The sequence below is a fragment of the Culex quinquefasciatus genome, chromosome 3 (genome assembly GCF_015732765.1).
Source record: "Culex quinquefasciatus strain JHB chromosome 3, VPISU_Cqui_1.0_pri_paternal, whole genome shotgun sequence".
Classification (NCBI taxonomy): domain Eukaryota; kingdom Metazoa; phylum Arthropoda; class Insecta; order Diptera; family Culicidae; genus Culex; species Culex quinquefasciatus.
Genome location: NC_051863.1, coordinates 194,505,084 through 194,517,655, shown reverse-complemented (window position 1 = coordinate 194,517,655; position 12,572 = coordinate 194,505,084). Strand labels below are relative to the sequence as shown.

The window sequence follows — 12,572 nt, the reverse complement described above, 5'->3', positions numbered from 1 at the left end:
CGAGAAAAATCATGAAATATGAATTTTTGAAACTCTTAACATGAACGAAACATTAAAGTCGCTCGAACCGGGGTTCGATCCCCCGTCCTTTGAATTGGTAGAATTAGGAATACTACTACTACAAACTATATACGTGCTGGGTCTTTGTCCATTTGACAAGGACTCGGAAGTGCTAAATAACGTTTGAATCCGATTAATGCAAACGTTCTTTAGGGCGGGGCTTGTCGATTCAAGCTGAAGTACCTCGCGCACGGCTAGCCTGCGTAGAAATGGGTCACCGAAGCTCGGCAGAGCTAACACCTACCAAATGCCTATGCGAGTTATTTGCATGTATAGAATTTAAAATCTAAAATACATGGAAACAACTCAATTTGTAAGAAGCGACCGCGTGGTCCCGTTTGGTTGGTTGCACACACACACACACACATGCAGTTTTTTGTGATTATTTGATATGTAGTTTGAATTGTACCAAAGTTTTAATTTTAATTGTTATTTGGTTGTTGAGATATAAAATTTTTATAAAATATATGAAAATCATGCAGAAATAATGTTCTGCATGACTCATAACTTTTCAAGATCAAGTTCAAGTGGAAAAAAAAGTTTAAAAAGTTTACTTTTTCTTGGAAATCGAACTTTTAGTGATTTTATAGTGAAACACTTTTTTTTATTGATTATTTTTTTTAAATATTTGGAGCGAGTTTTTGAAACGCATTCTTTGGGAAACTTTTCTGTTACAAAGAAGTGTTTTATTGTGTTTGCATGATGCGTGTACATGGTTTTCAGCTTCGTTTAAAATATTTTTCGTAGTCCAAAATGTATTTTTTTTTTTTTAAATACAGTCATTCCTCATATTCGAAACAGTATACAGATCTGCCAATGTCCAACAAAGAATAGAAAATCGATAATTGAACATAATGGTTTGCTTTCCTTCATGTGAAAGCTTTTCTTGCGAACTTCCAATTGATGTATAAGACCGGCTGTACATTTTTACGTTTCATATCATGTTTTTAAAGAAAAAGATTGACCCTTGAAAACCACAACTTTAGCACATTTTTTATTACGATGTAAACAAACTTTTTTTTCTCTCCAGGAGTACATATTTTTTACAAAAAATGACTTTACACTCTGAAACCAATAAAACTGTAGCTTAGTGATGTTTTGAACATGGTCTGATAACTTTTTTGTGAAAATATCAATTAAATTCAGGTGTTCTACAATTGTGGGAGGCACAATAACATCCCACAAATATGGAACAGGCAATTTGGAGGCAGTGTTTTGCTGAATAAATTAGGGTTTTGTTCAAAAAGTACTGTTTTTACTAGTGCTATAGCAAGAGAATATCCAAATAAAGGTCCCAAAAATAGCAGGGACGACATAAAAGTTTCATTTTGCATCCTATCGACAAATTACCACAACAGTGTTCCGAATTTGTGGGATGACTGTACGGACTTTCAATTACTCATATTCAACTTAGCACCAGTTGTCCATATTATTTTTTGTTTAAACTATTTATTTATTTTTTAAAATAATTATTACCTGTTCAATTTTTAATATCATTATGATCGAATTACATGATAACCCAATAAGTTGAAAAAATCGTTCTTGCTGTTGGTAGGAAAGGGTTAACTTTTTAAATGACCAGTTGTTTTCCAAAAAGGTTACCAAAAATTTACTAGTGTATTTTCATTACATGAAGTGGATTTTTCTGTTGCCCACAAAGTTTCTTGTCAAGGTGCAGTTAAAATATTTTCAATTTCTAAAGCATTCAAAACTGGAATAGATTTTTAAGACAATGTATGCTTGCGCTTTAATTTTGTGAATTCTCGGGAAATTCACAAATTTCGAAACGGAAAATTAGACGCTCTTTATAAAAAAAAATCCCTGCAAAATAAGAATTTCAAAAATACCCTAATCGTGAACCACCCTAATTTTCAATCAATCCAAAAGTTTTCCATTTAGAACATTTTTTTTAAAGATATCAGAGCTCAAGAACAACTCCGGTTTTCAAAATTGTATGGAGCATTGTATGGAAAACTAATGATTTTGGATTGATTTTTTTGACAAAGTTTCAATCGAACTGAATTTTACCGAAAAATAAAAAAATAAAATTCTCCAAAAAAGGCAAATTTTTGCTTCGCATGGATTGGGGGATTGGTGGTTTGAAGACTGGAGTTGTATTGTTAATTTGATTTTGGTTAACCGCATTGGTTTTTGTTGAAATAATTCGTTGGTGTCGAACTGTCAAAATTTGATGTAACTTTCTTCTACAGTTTTTTTGTATGATCAATGTGGTAGACGCTTTGGTAGATTTTTGACAGATCGAACGATTTTAAGGGGTTACATCAGGGGTGCCCAACCTTTTGGCCCTGCGGGCCAGATCTGATGTTTCTTAAGCAGTGGCGGGCTGGAACTAATATTTGATAAAAGTTGAAGAAGTTAACACATTTTTGTTCAATTTTTATTATTGGGTTCTTTTAAAGAAAATAAATAAAAAAAACTAGTGTTGCAAATAAGATTCCTAAAACTTGATTTTAAGAATGAAAAACAAGGATAGCATTAAAAATGAGTTTATTTGAGTTAATTTTTTGTTTGTTTGTTTAAAATTGTATAGCTATTGCTTTTAACGATTGCAATTTTTATTTAAAAAAAAAAACATTCAAATTTCAATGGTCGTTGCAATTTTTTAAGTTTAATTTCCTCAACACTACGATATAAAAAATCAATGAGACATGATAAAATTTATTCAAACGAAATTTGGATTCGTATATCCTTTTTTAAAAACTAACTTTTTGCGTTTTTGTGCACCTTTATTCAAATATTTTAATAAATATTTTAAAATGATTTTAAACACAAGCTAAATTTAAAAAGTGTAAAAAATATGCATTAAATCATTTTTGATTCGTTATTTTTCAAATTCTAAGTTACGAAAAAAAAATATTTTTGCTCTCTTATTTCATGCCCCATTGAGACATTTTTTTATATTTTTAAAATATTGGCCGCGATCTATTCTCAGTATGAATAATTTGCCTTTTTAAGCTTCGTTTAAAAAACTTTATCACTGAAAAGTTGTTCTGGAAAAAATCATTAGCTTTTGCTTACTTATTTATTTAAAAATATAGAAAATAGAAAAAAACCTTCGATTTGAAGTAAACACAGTAAAAACCGAAAGAAATTTAAATTCAGAGTAATTTTGTACATTTTTAGGCAACAATTTAAGTTTTTTTTTTTCATAAATTTTACAATTTTACTAAATGGGTAATTTTGTTTTCTTGCAAAATTTTTCAGTTTGGAAATATCGATGAAGAAATTACAAGAATTAAATTCAAACATGAAGAATGTTGTTATAATATTATAAAATTTGATCTTAAGATTATTTTGTTAATTCAGACAATCAATTTATTTATTTAATATTTTATGAACAGCCTTTAGGACCGGTCATAGAATTATTTTGAAATGCCGACGTGGGCCGGATGAAATGGCTTCAAGGGCCGGATCCGGCCCGCGGGCCTGACGTTGGGCAGGCCTGGGTTACATACATGTAAATCGACAAAAAATTTCGAGGTTGGTATGAGCACACACTAATATTTTTCTAAATTCTGTTTTCAGGGCATAAAAATATACATTTTCATCTATTAACCCGAGCATGGGTAAATAACAAGGGAAATGCGTAATAATACCTTTCTCTGGTATCAATACAAAATTTTGGTATTCCTGGACCCTTTAAAATTTGTCTTAAGGATTATGCAAGAGCAAAATGTGCTATCATACCAATTAAAGGTATTGTTTTGATATTGCAAAATTGCAGAATTTGTCAATGGTCGAACACCACATATTGGTATTCTTTTGGTATTACAGTGTTTTATCAAATTCCTCTGAAACTATAGGAAAATTTTGACCAATTTTGACAAAATAATTAATTTTGCGCTAAAATAATAGGTCTATTCCCGTACTTGCAGAATTGCAGAATTTCTGCAGCTTCTGCAGAATTCTGCAGCCCGCATAAGTCACTTTTCTGCAGCACGTTCCCGTACTTTTCAACTCGCTCTCTTCATCTCTCTCTTTTGCAGAAGTTCTGCAAGGAGAGAAGCAACAATAATTTTGCCTGGGTAGCGCGTTCCAGTACTTTTTCTGCAATATTGTACACAGTTGAGTGGATTTACTCAAATTGGGTATTAAAGTTATTTAATGATTTCAAAAAATTAAAATAGAGGGATTGACGAGGGGATTGAGAAAAATAGTAATTGAAAGGAGTTTGCCTCTAGAACGGGGGCATTATTTTTTTATTCAACTTTATATTTTATTTAAAAGCATGCACCATTTATTAGGTAACTAGAAATTAATTATGCTTAGGTAGAAAATATACATTAAAAATAATTCAAAACTTTTACATTAGGTAAAAAATAGTGAGGGTTGCTGGTACGTTTTACAAAAATAATTTAAAAATGACAAACAAAGGTACCATAAATACACGTTTTAATAGCAAAATGTTTGAAATATTATTCAGGAAAACATAAATAAATTATAAATGGATGTGACTTGGAAGAACAACGGTGACGCAGCGAAATTGACAAATTTAAAAAAATAAGTGAATCACAAACTCATAAATTTAGAAATCTAGACATTTAGAAATTCATGATTAAAAATATTTACAAAAAAAAACTTATATTTTCAAATTGAGAAACTTAAAAAAATTCGGATATTTGAGAAATTTAAAAATGCAAATATTTATATCAGAAAAAAAATAAATAAAACACAAATTCAAAGCCTCGTTCGAAGCTTGAAAAATACAAATAATTAAAAAATAAATATATCAAAATGTTCAAAATATCAAAAAAATCATAATTTTAAAAATTCAAAATAAACTTAAAAGTTCCTAAACTTAAAAATTCTTATATTTTGAAATTCTGAATAAAAAAATCAAAAGCTTGAATATTTCAGAGTCCAGAACACCAAAAATTCAAAAGCTACAATAAAAAAATAAAGCTGCTAAAAAATTTAAAAAATAAGTAATGTTTTAAAATTCTGTGAATCAAAAATTTAAAAATTCAGATATTAAAAAAATAGAAACAGATAGTACTCTATTTTCCGAAGAACTTGTCAAAATTTCCAACCTCTAAAACCTCTAATCTGAGCTTCTAACCTAAAATATGACTCCAATAAAAATTGTACATTTTATGATTCAAGATGGCGGCATTTAAAAATTTCCGAATTTTAGAATTTAAATTTTTTTAAATAGAAGAATTCGACAAAACTACATCAATTTTTTTTGGTTCATATAATAATACGAATTGGTAGCACCGTTAAAGGTACAATGTATTATTTGCCAATTAAATTATTTAAACACACATATTTAGTCTTTTCACAAACAGTTGAAGATCAAAAATTATTTCTAAACAAATATTTATTTGAAATTATTAAACACAAAAGAAATGTGTCTTTTAAAAGATTTTTAAAACAATCTTTTATTATAATTTTTTTTTTAGGTATTAGCCGTGCTGTAATACTGACTTTAGTTATCTTTTTTTGTCAGGTTAAAATATTAACACTAAAAAATCGCTATATCATAATGTAGTTCAGCCTGAAACCCATTTCAATAAAAACAGACATTAAAAAAAACTACCCCAAAAATCCATTAATTCAAAATATATAAACTTCCCTTCAAAAAGACTACTTCAATTTAGTAACAATAAAACATAAAGTTTATTGCAACTAATAATTAAATTGATGATTTCACCCAACTTGCAAATTTTACGTAAGCGTGTACTCAACATCCATCACACCAAATTGCAGTAACTTTTCAACAAGAAAGAGAAGAGAGAGCTTGCAGAAAAGTACGGGAACTGTTTTGCTGCAACTTCTACCTCTCTCACTGCAGAAGTTCTACCTGAGAGAAAAGTTACTTTTGTTGCAGAAAAGTACGGAAACGCTCTGCTGCCGTTTTTGTGCAGAATTGCAGAATTCTGCAGTACGGGAATAGACCTAATGCCTCAAAGCGAATGCTTTAATTGAAAACCGGAAATTTCAAACTTGATATTAAACATTTTTGATATACCCCCTACATAAATGACTTGAAATTGTGGAAAATTTTCTAAGTCAGGATGGCACATTTTGGTATTATTTTGGTATTAAAGTGTTGTATCAAATTCCTCTGAAACTATGGGAAAATTTTGACCAATTTTGACAAAATAATTAATTTTGCACTAAAATGATGTCTCAAAGCAAATACTTTCATTGAAAACCGGAAATTTCAAACGTGATTTTAAACATTTTTGATGTACCCCCTACATAAATGACTTGAAATTGTGGAAAATTTTCTAAGTCAGGATGGCACATTTTGGTATTCTTTTGGTATTAAAGTGTTTTATCAATTTTCTCTGAAACTATGGGTTTTTTTTACCAATTTGGACAAGATAATTAATTTTGCGCTAAAATGACTTGAAAAAAAAAAACAAATACTTTGAAAAACGAGCCAATCGAAAGATTATTGAATTTTGGTTAATTTCAATCCAGTTTTATTTTAATAACACTTATTTTTCAATCTTGTTATTTTTCAGAATCTTCAAGAACTTCATGCACAGGCCGTTCATCAATGACAAATGCATTCGGTGTGGTGAAGAATATCACTAAGAACAACATGGAATCATCAGGTGAGTAGATTTGGCTGTTGCATATGGATCATTTCCGTTTTTCACTAACTGCAACTGCTGCACTAAAATTGTATGAAAATACCAAATTTTGGTATTACTTGTGCAAATATCAGCGACCAAAATGTGATCTTGGTTGCCCAGTAATAGATGGTAAAATACCATCAAATCATACCAAAATCATGTATGTGGAAGACCACAGGAATACCAAAATATGATTTTCCAAGGGAATACCTAAAAATTAAACCATGGCAATACCAAGTTTTTGTATTCAAGCAATGTTCAAAAATTCAGAAGACCTCAACTTGGTATTGAAATGGTTTTATTTTGAGGTATTATTTTACCCTTGGAATAACATGGTTTGGTATTGTTGTGCCCTTCCATATACTAGACTTTGGTATGATTTCATGGTATTTTACCATCTATTACTGGGCAACCAAGGGCACATTTTGGTCGCTGTTATTGCTCAAGTAATATCAAAATTTGGTATTCCCGTGTTATTTACCCCTGCTCGGGAACAAAACAAATTTGAAGACATTTGGTTGTAGCTTTGCCGAGAGCCGAGCTCCCGTGGTCTAGTGGTACGGGTTTCGCTTTGTAAGCGGAAGGTCGATGGCTTGAAACCCATCTGGCGAGGCAAAAGGGGTAGGTGGCGGTCGAGAGGGGATTTCGGCTGCTGCGGAAATTGATTTGTCAAGTCCCAAGCCACCCCAAAACCCATCACATCCAATCTCTCGGACGATCTGTTGGCGACTGAGTCTGAGCGTTGAAGAACTCTGCAGCAATACACAGAGAAGAGCTTCAAATGCTACTTTCGACTCGGTCACATGCTCTCAGGCAAAATTCGAGCTGAAGATTGGGCTATATGATCGGTAACGATCTCTAGATGGGTCAAAGATAAACGAGATTTCCCCTCAATCTCGCTCATCTCCACGTCTTCGGATCGGTCTCTCGTGCTCGTGTGGCATGGCATTGAGTGATTGGTTTGGGGAATGAGAGGGGGCAACTGCTCGAATAATTCGTCAAAAACTGTCTCGCTCAAACAATAGCGCTACGGAAGACGATCGTTCGGCAGGCTGTGTATAGCAGCAAAACAGAAAACCTGAGAACAGATCATACTACAATAGATACGCAAGTGTCGCAGTGGTCCGTGTCTGTTCACAGTAAAAAAAAAAAGCTTTGCCGAGATATAGCTATTCGAAGTTAGCAGTTTCAAAAAACGGGTGCCACGATATCTCAACACTGCCTTGACCAAATCGGCTCAAACTTTTGGTGAAGACTCGTTAAGCCAGTTCTGTGTGCATGACGAAGGCCGATTTTCAAAAAGTTAATTTTAAAAAAAGATGAAAATTTTTTTTTCATATAAAAAATCGTCAGTATTCTATTTTTGTATTTTTCAAAAAAGCAAAATTTGAAAATCGGGCTTCGTCATACACACGGGATATGTCTTAAAAGTCTTCACCTCAAATTTCAGTCAATTTGATCCATCCCATCTCGAGATATCGTGGCACCCGTAAATCAACTCGGTGTTTTGAGAAAAACGTTCCGAAATTTTGGCAGTTCGCTTTACGCATGGCAACATTTTTAGGTTAAATCGCCTCTTACTCAGTTTAATCATCAAATATCTTCGTGCAACTTTCAGGAGTGACTGAGTTTCATCTTTTAAATGGATTTAATAATTTTTCTGTATTATGAAATTTTGTGATTTTCTACATGTATGTAACACATTAAGAAAATCCACCGCGGTTAACCAAAATCAAATTTACAATACTACTTACTTGGATATCTGGTGCTGTGTCTAATTCAAAAAGGCCAATTCAATTAAACTTGAACCACCATGACAGCCATCTATTGCCGGCCACGCACCAAAGATAAGTAAAGGGATTTGGAAGACGGAAAGGGTTGATGCTCCGATTTTTAAAGAGGATAAGAAAAAATCTCCACGGTAAATAAGTTTCGCTAAGTTTCATTGAAATCATGGAGAAAAGAATTATATGCCAAATTAAACTCAGAACAACTACTGCATTCGTTATTCTGAGTCGATCGTTTAGTTACAATGTGATATGACTATTTTTATAAGCTCAACATTTATTAACTTTACCTGCTATACCTACTTTTTGATTTATTCCCTGACCTAGAGTTGATTTTGCCACCATTATCCCATTTAACTATCGCAATTTCCCATCAAACAAACTACTTGCCAAACTCACATTTCCTCCAACTAACTTGTTTGATCACCTCGAAACACTTCACCCAAATATAATCCGTACAATTTATTTCCTGATGAAAGCGCTACCGTACCCAGCTCACAAAAAAAAGAAAACCTTGAACAATATGCAACGTTATTCCATAAACAGCTTTTTATGGCACACTTTCCAGGAGGGGGTGCTGGTTTCACCGGTGCAGGGGGTTGCTCCCCCCAGACACTCCTCCTCCGTCCATATTCTAAGCGGTTCCAAACGACCCATAAACCGTTTTTTGTTCTGTTGTGGATGCTTTTTCGCTTTTTTTCCGTAAATCGACTTTATCGGTTGACAGGAAGGAAACTCATTTGAGGGGGGGTTCCTTTGATGTAAGGTATTTCCTTTCTGTTTTTTTTTTTTTGTGAAAAAATGTGTATAGCTCCGAATGACACTTCCACAAACACGTTCAACTTTTTGTTCACCATATTTGGATGTCATAATTAAAAAAGTTTCCGTGATCCAAACTAACTCTCTTTCTCTCTTCGCTCTTTTCACAGTTGATGTAACATTTGTCATAGATATATTAATTAATTTTCGGACGACGTTCGTCAACGGCCAGGACGAGGTGGTGTCCCACCCGGGCCGCATCGCGGTGCATTATCTGAGCGGTTGGTTCCTGATCGACCTGGTGGCGGCCATCCCGTTCGACCTGCTGCTGGTCGGAAGTGATACGGACGAGGTAATGTGTGCAGATTTGTTGTTTTTTTTTATTGTATTGTGGTTTTGGATTGTGTTTCCTTAACAAGCTTGTTTGCTACTAAATGCTGGCCGGGGGTTGCGGTAGAACTAACTGCGAGATATTTTTTTAGTTTGATTTTCAGACATTTTTAGTAGTTTTTATTTCACGGCGATTGTTTTAAACCCTAGCATTTAAGTTAAATATTTAGTTGCCCACAATTTAGTCCAACCACCAAATAGTTTCACCTAGACGCATTACAGCCATGGAAAGTAAATAACAGATCTAAACGAATTAAGCCTACTACCATCCGATTGAGAGAATTTTTAACAGTTCAGATTTGTCGAAAAATTTTCAGCGTGTAAATTCAGCTAACATTTCTCCTAATAACGTTGGATTTACCAGGCAACACATCCATTGGTCATCTCCAAAAAAAAATTCAACACGTCTTTTCCCCAGAAATTTATGCCCAAAATTGGTTTCAGAGACAAATTTATTGAAATAATTGTGGGATTTCGGGTGTGCCTGTAAGTGTGCCCATCTGCAGTCAATTCCCAGATTTTTTTACGTTATTAAATTTGGTTTATTTAAATAAAATGCAATTTTCCTCGTTTTCACAAAAAAAGGTTTTCTATTATTATTTTTTTATTAGAATGAAATTTTGTCCAAAATTTTATGAATGTCAAATCTAAAATTATGGGAGCCATACGATAATGCCAGAAAAATATTCGGAATTTTATTAAAATAAAATTAATTTTCCTACAAATAAAAAATATTTTTGAGTTAAAACTAAAACAATAAAAATTTAAAAAAAAAACTTTTTTAGTAATTTAACTTATCTAGCCCTGATTTTTCAGTTCAATCGATATGTCAGAAACTATTACACAGTAAAAAAATCATGGTGGTATAACATCTGGTAAGATGTACATTGTTATGTCAGAAAAAATTGTGCCTTTAACCTCTAAAAATGTGTGACATTACACCAGAAAAGTTATGTCACTTTTTCAATCTAAATTGGGTCCTAAAATCAAGCTTGAATATATGATTTTATTGTTTACAACGATAAAGCTTATTTTTCTAAACAAAATAATCCTTTATACGACCGCAAAGGATTTGAAATGGATTTTTAAATTGATTCTTAAAAAATTAACTGCGCAAATCTTCTTGACAAAAAAGGTCATTCTTGACAGCTCGTTCCAAGCCTCCAAGGAGACCATAGTTGATCTATCGAAAAAATGTTGTCTTGTCAATTTTTTTATGCATAAAACTGGAAAAAGGTAATCAGAAATTGTTTTAAATCCTTTTTTTACCGTTGTACTTAAAAATTTTCATAAAGCTTTAGGACCCTAAAAAATTGTTTGATTCCTGCTTATAAAAACACGAAGGGCTAATATTTAGCAAAAAACACATCGATCAAAACTCCAAATCAATCAAATAAATCAAAAAAATGTTAATAGTTTTAATTTTTTTTTTTTTAATTTTCTTCAAAAAACACATCGATCAAAACTCCAAATCAATCAAATAAATCAAAAAAATGTTAATAGTTTTTAATTTTCTTCTTCTTTTAGTATGGATAGCTCCAAAAATTTGTTGAATACTTGTATGAGTAAAAATATTGATGCAAAATGGCTAAATTTCATAAATTTCAATTTGTGAAAACGTTGGAAAATGCTCTTTAAAACATCATTTGTTTAATTTTAGTGTTTTTTTTATAATTTAAATTTTAAAACATGGTTCAGTAGTTTTGAGGTGAAATCAATCAAATATAAATTCGTGACGTTTTAACCTCCTTCAAAGTTTTCACTCTCTGAAAAAAGAAACTGCACGTCCTCTGAACTAAACCCCAAAACTGACCAGCGCAACTCCAAGTGTTTGTCCTTCTCATTTGTGACTACTTGTGTGTACCATGTAGTGGCCTCTCCCGTTCTCTGTCTGACAACCTCTATGTTGTTTGTGCTTGTGTTTACATTTTTTTTTTTTTGATCGATTCTTCGCTCCCTCCTGTAAACTTCAATTGATTCGCATTTTTCTTTTAATTGATTTTATTTATTTATTTATTTTACTTTCATTTTCTTCGTTGTTGCGCGCTATGTGAAAGCTTTTAGTGAAGGAATTGTTGGTTTAATTTGACTTACAAATGTTGAAAGAATAACCATCTGTTTATGTCCAAATAAAAAAGAGATGGAAATTTTACAAAAGTTTGTTATTCGATTTTCAATTCTTGAAATTTTTTAATTAAGTTACTCAATCCTTCAAGATTTGATAACAATTCTTTAGTTTGATAACATTTTCAACAGATTAAATAGTCACAATGAATATTTTGATTTTGAATTAAAAGCTTTTTTTTAATCAGCTTTTGATTCTCGAGAAAAGAAAAACGTCTGTTTGCGGCACATTCCGTAACAAAATATCAATAAGCTCGATCCTATTTTTTTACATTTTTTCCCTTCTATGAAATCGATTTGTGTTTGCTCGAGGATAATTTGCCTTGAAATTCAATTCATCGTCGAGTGAAAATAAAATCCGCAAAGACCTGCCAAAAGCAGGGAGGCAGCAGCAAATAATTTCAAAGAGTTCAAACAAATCGTGCAATATCAATTTCCTGTGTGTGTATTTTTTTTTTACTCAGGACTTTCCTAGCATGGGAATGTGTTGTCTCTATCCTTTCAAGCAAGAGTTCATTCCAGCATAGTTGAACTCTTCGCCTTAAAGTGGGGGGCCAGTGAGTTTAAAGAGCAAATGGCATCCCAACATCCTGGGGAATTTCTACACCCACCCCCTCCCTTTTTCTTAAATCGCTGTACAGCTTTGTAAGTTTTCTGCTGGATACAGAAATCCAGCCAGGACGGACGATTTTCTCTATCACACCGTATTTCTGCTAGAAAATGTTTCCTTTCACTTTAATATGTGTTTGGTGGGAAAGCAAACATGTGTACAAAACCGCTGAGCTTTCCATCGAAACCCCCTTTTTCTTTTCCCCGTTGGTCGCTTGAGGGTTAACTCCCTGAT

General features: G+C 32.4%; 1 protein-coding gene across 3 annotated transcripts in view; it reads left to right on the top strand.

Annotated features, from left to right (window-relative positions):
- The window catches only part of LOC6051672 (potassium voltage-gated channel subfamily H member 2), a 148,763-nt gene that overhangs the window by 89,424 nt on the left and 46,767 nt on the right, over nt 1-12,572 (top strand). For all 3 annotated transcript variants that reach the window (XM_038259125.1, XM_038259126.1, XM_038259123.1), the window contains exon 4: nt 9,385-9,566. In XM_038259125.1, the coding sequence (XP_038115053.1) occupies nt 9,385-9,566 (182 nt within the window). The remainder of the gene's footprint in view (nt 1-9,384; nt 9,567-12,572) is intronic.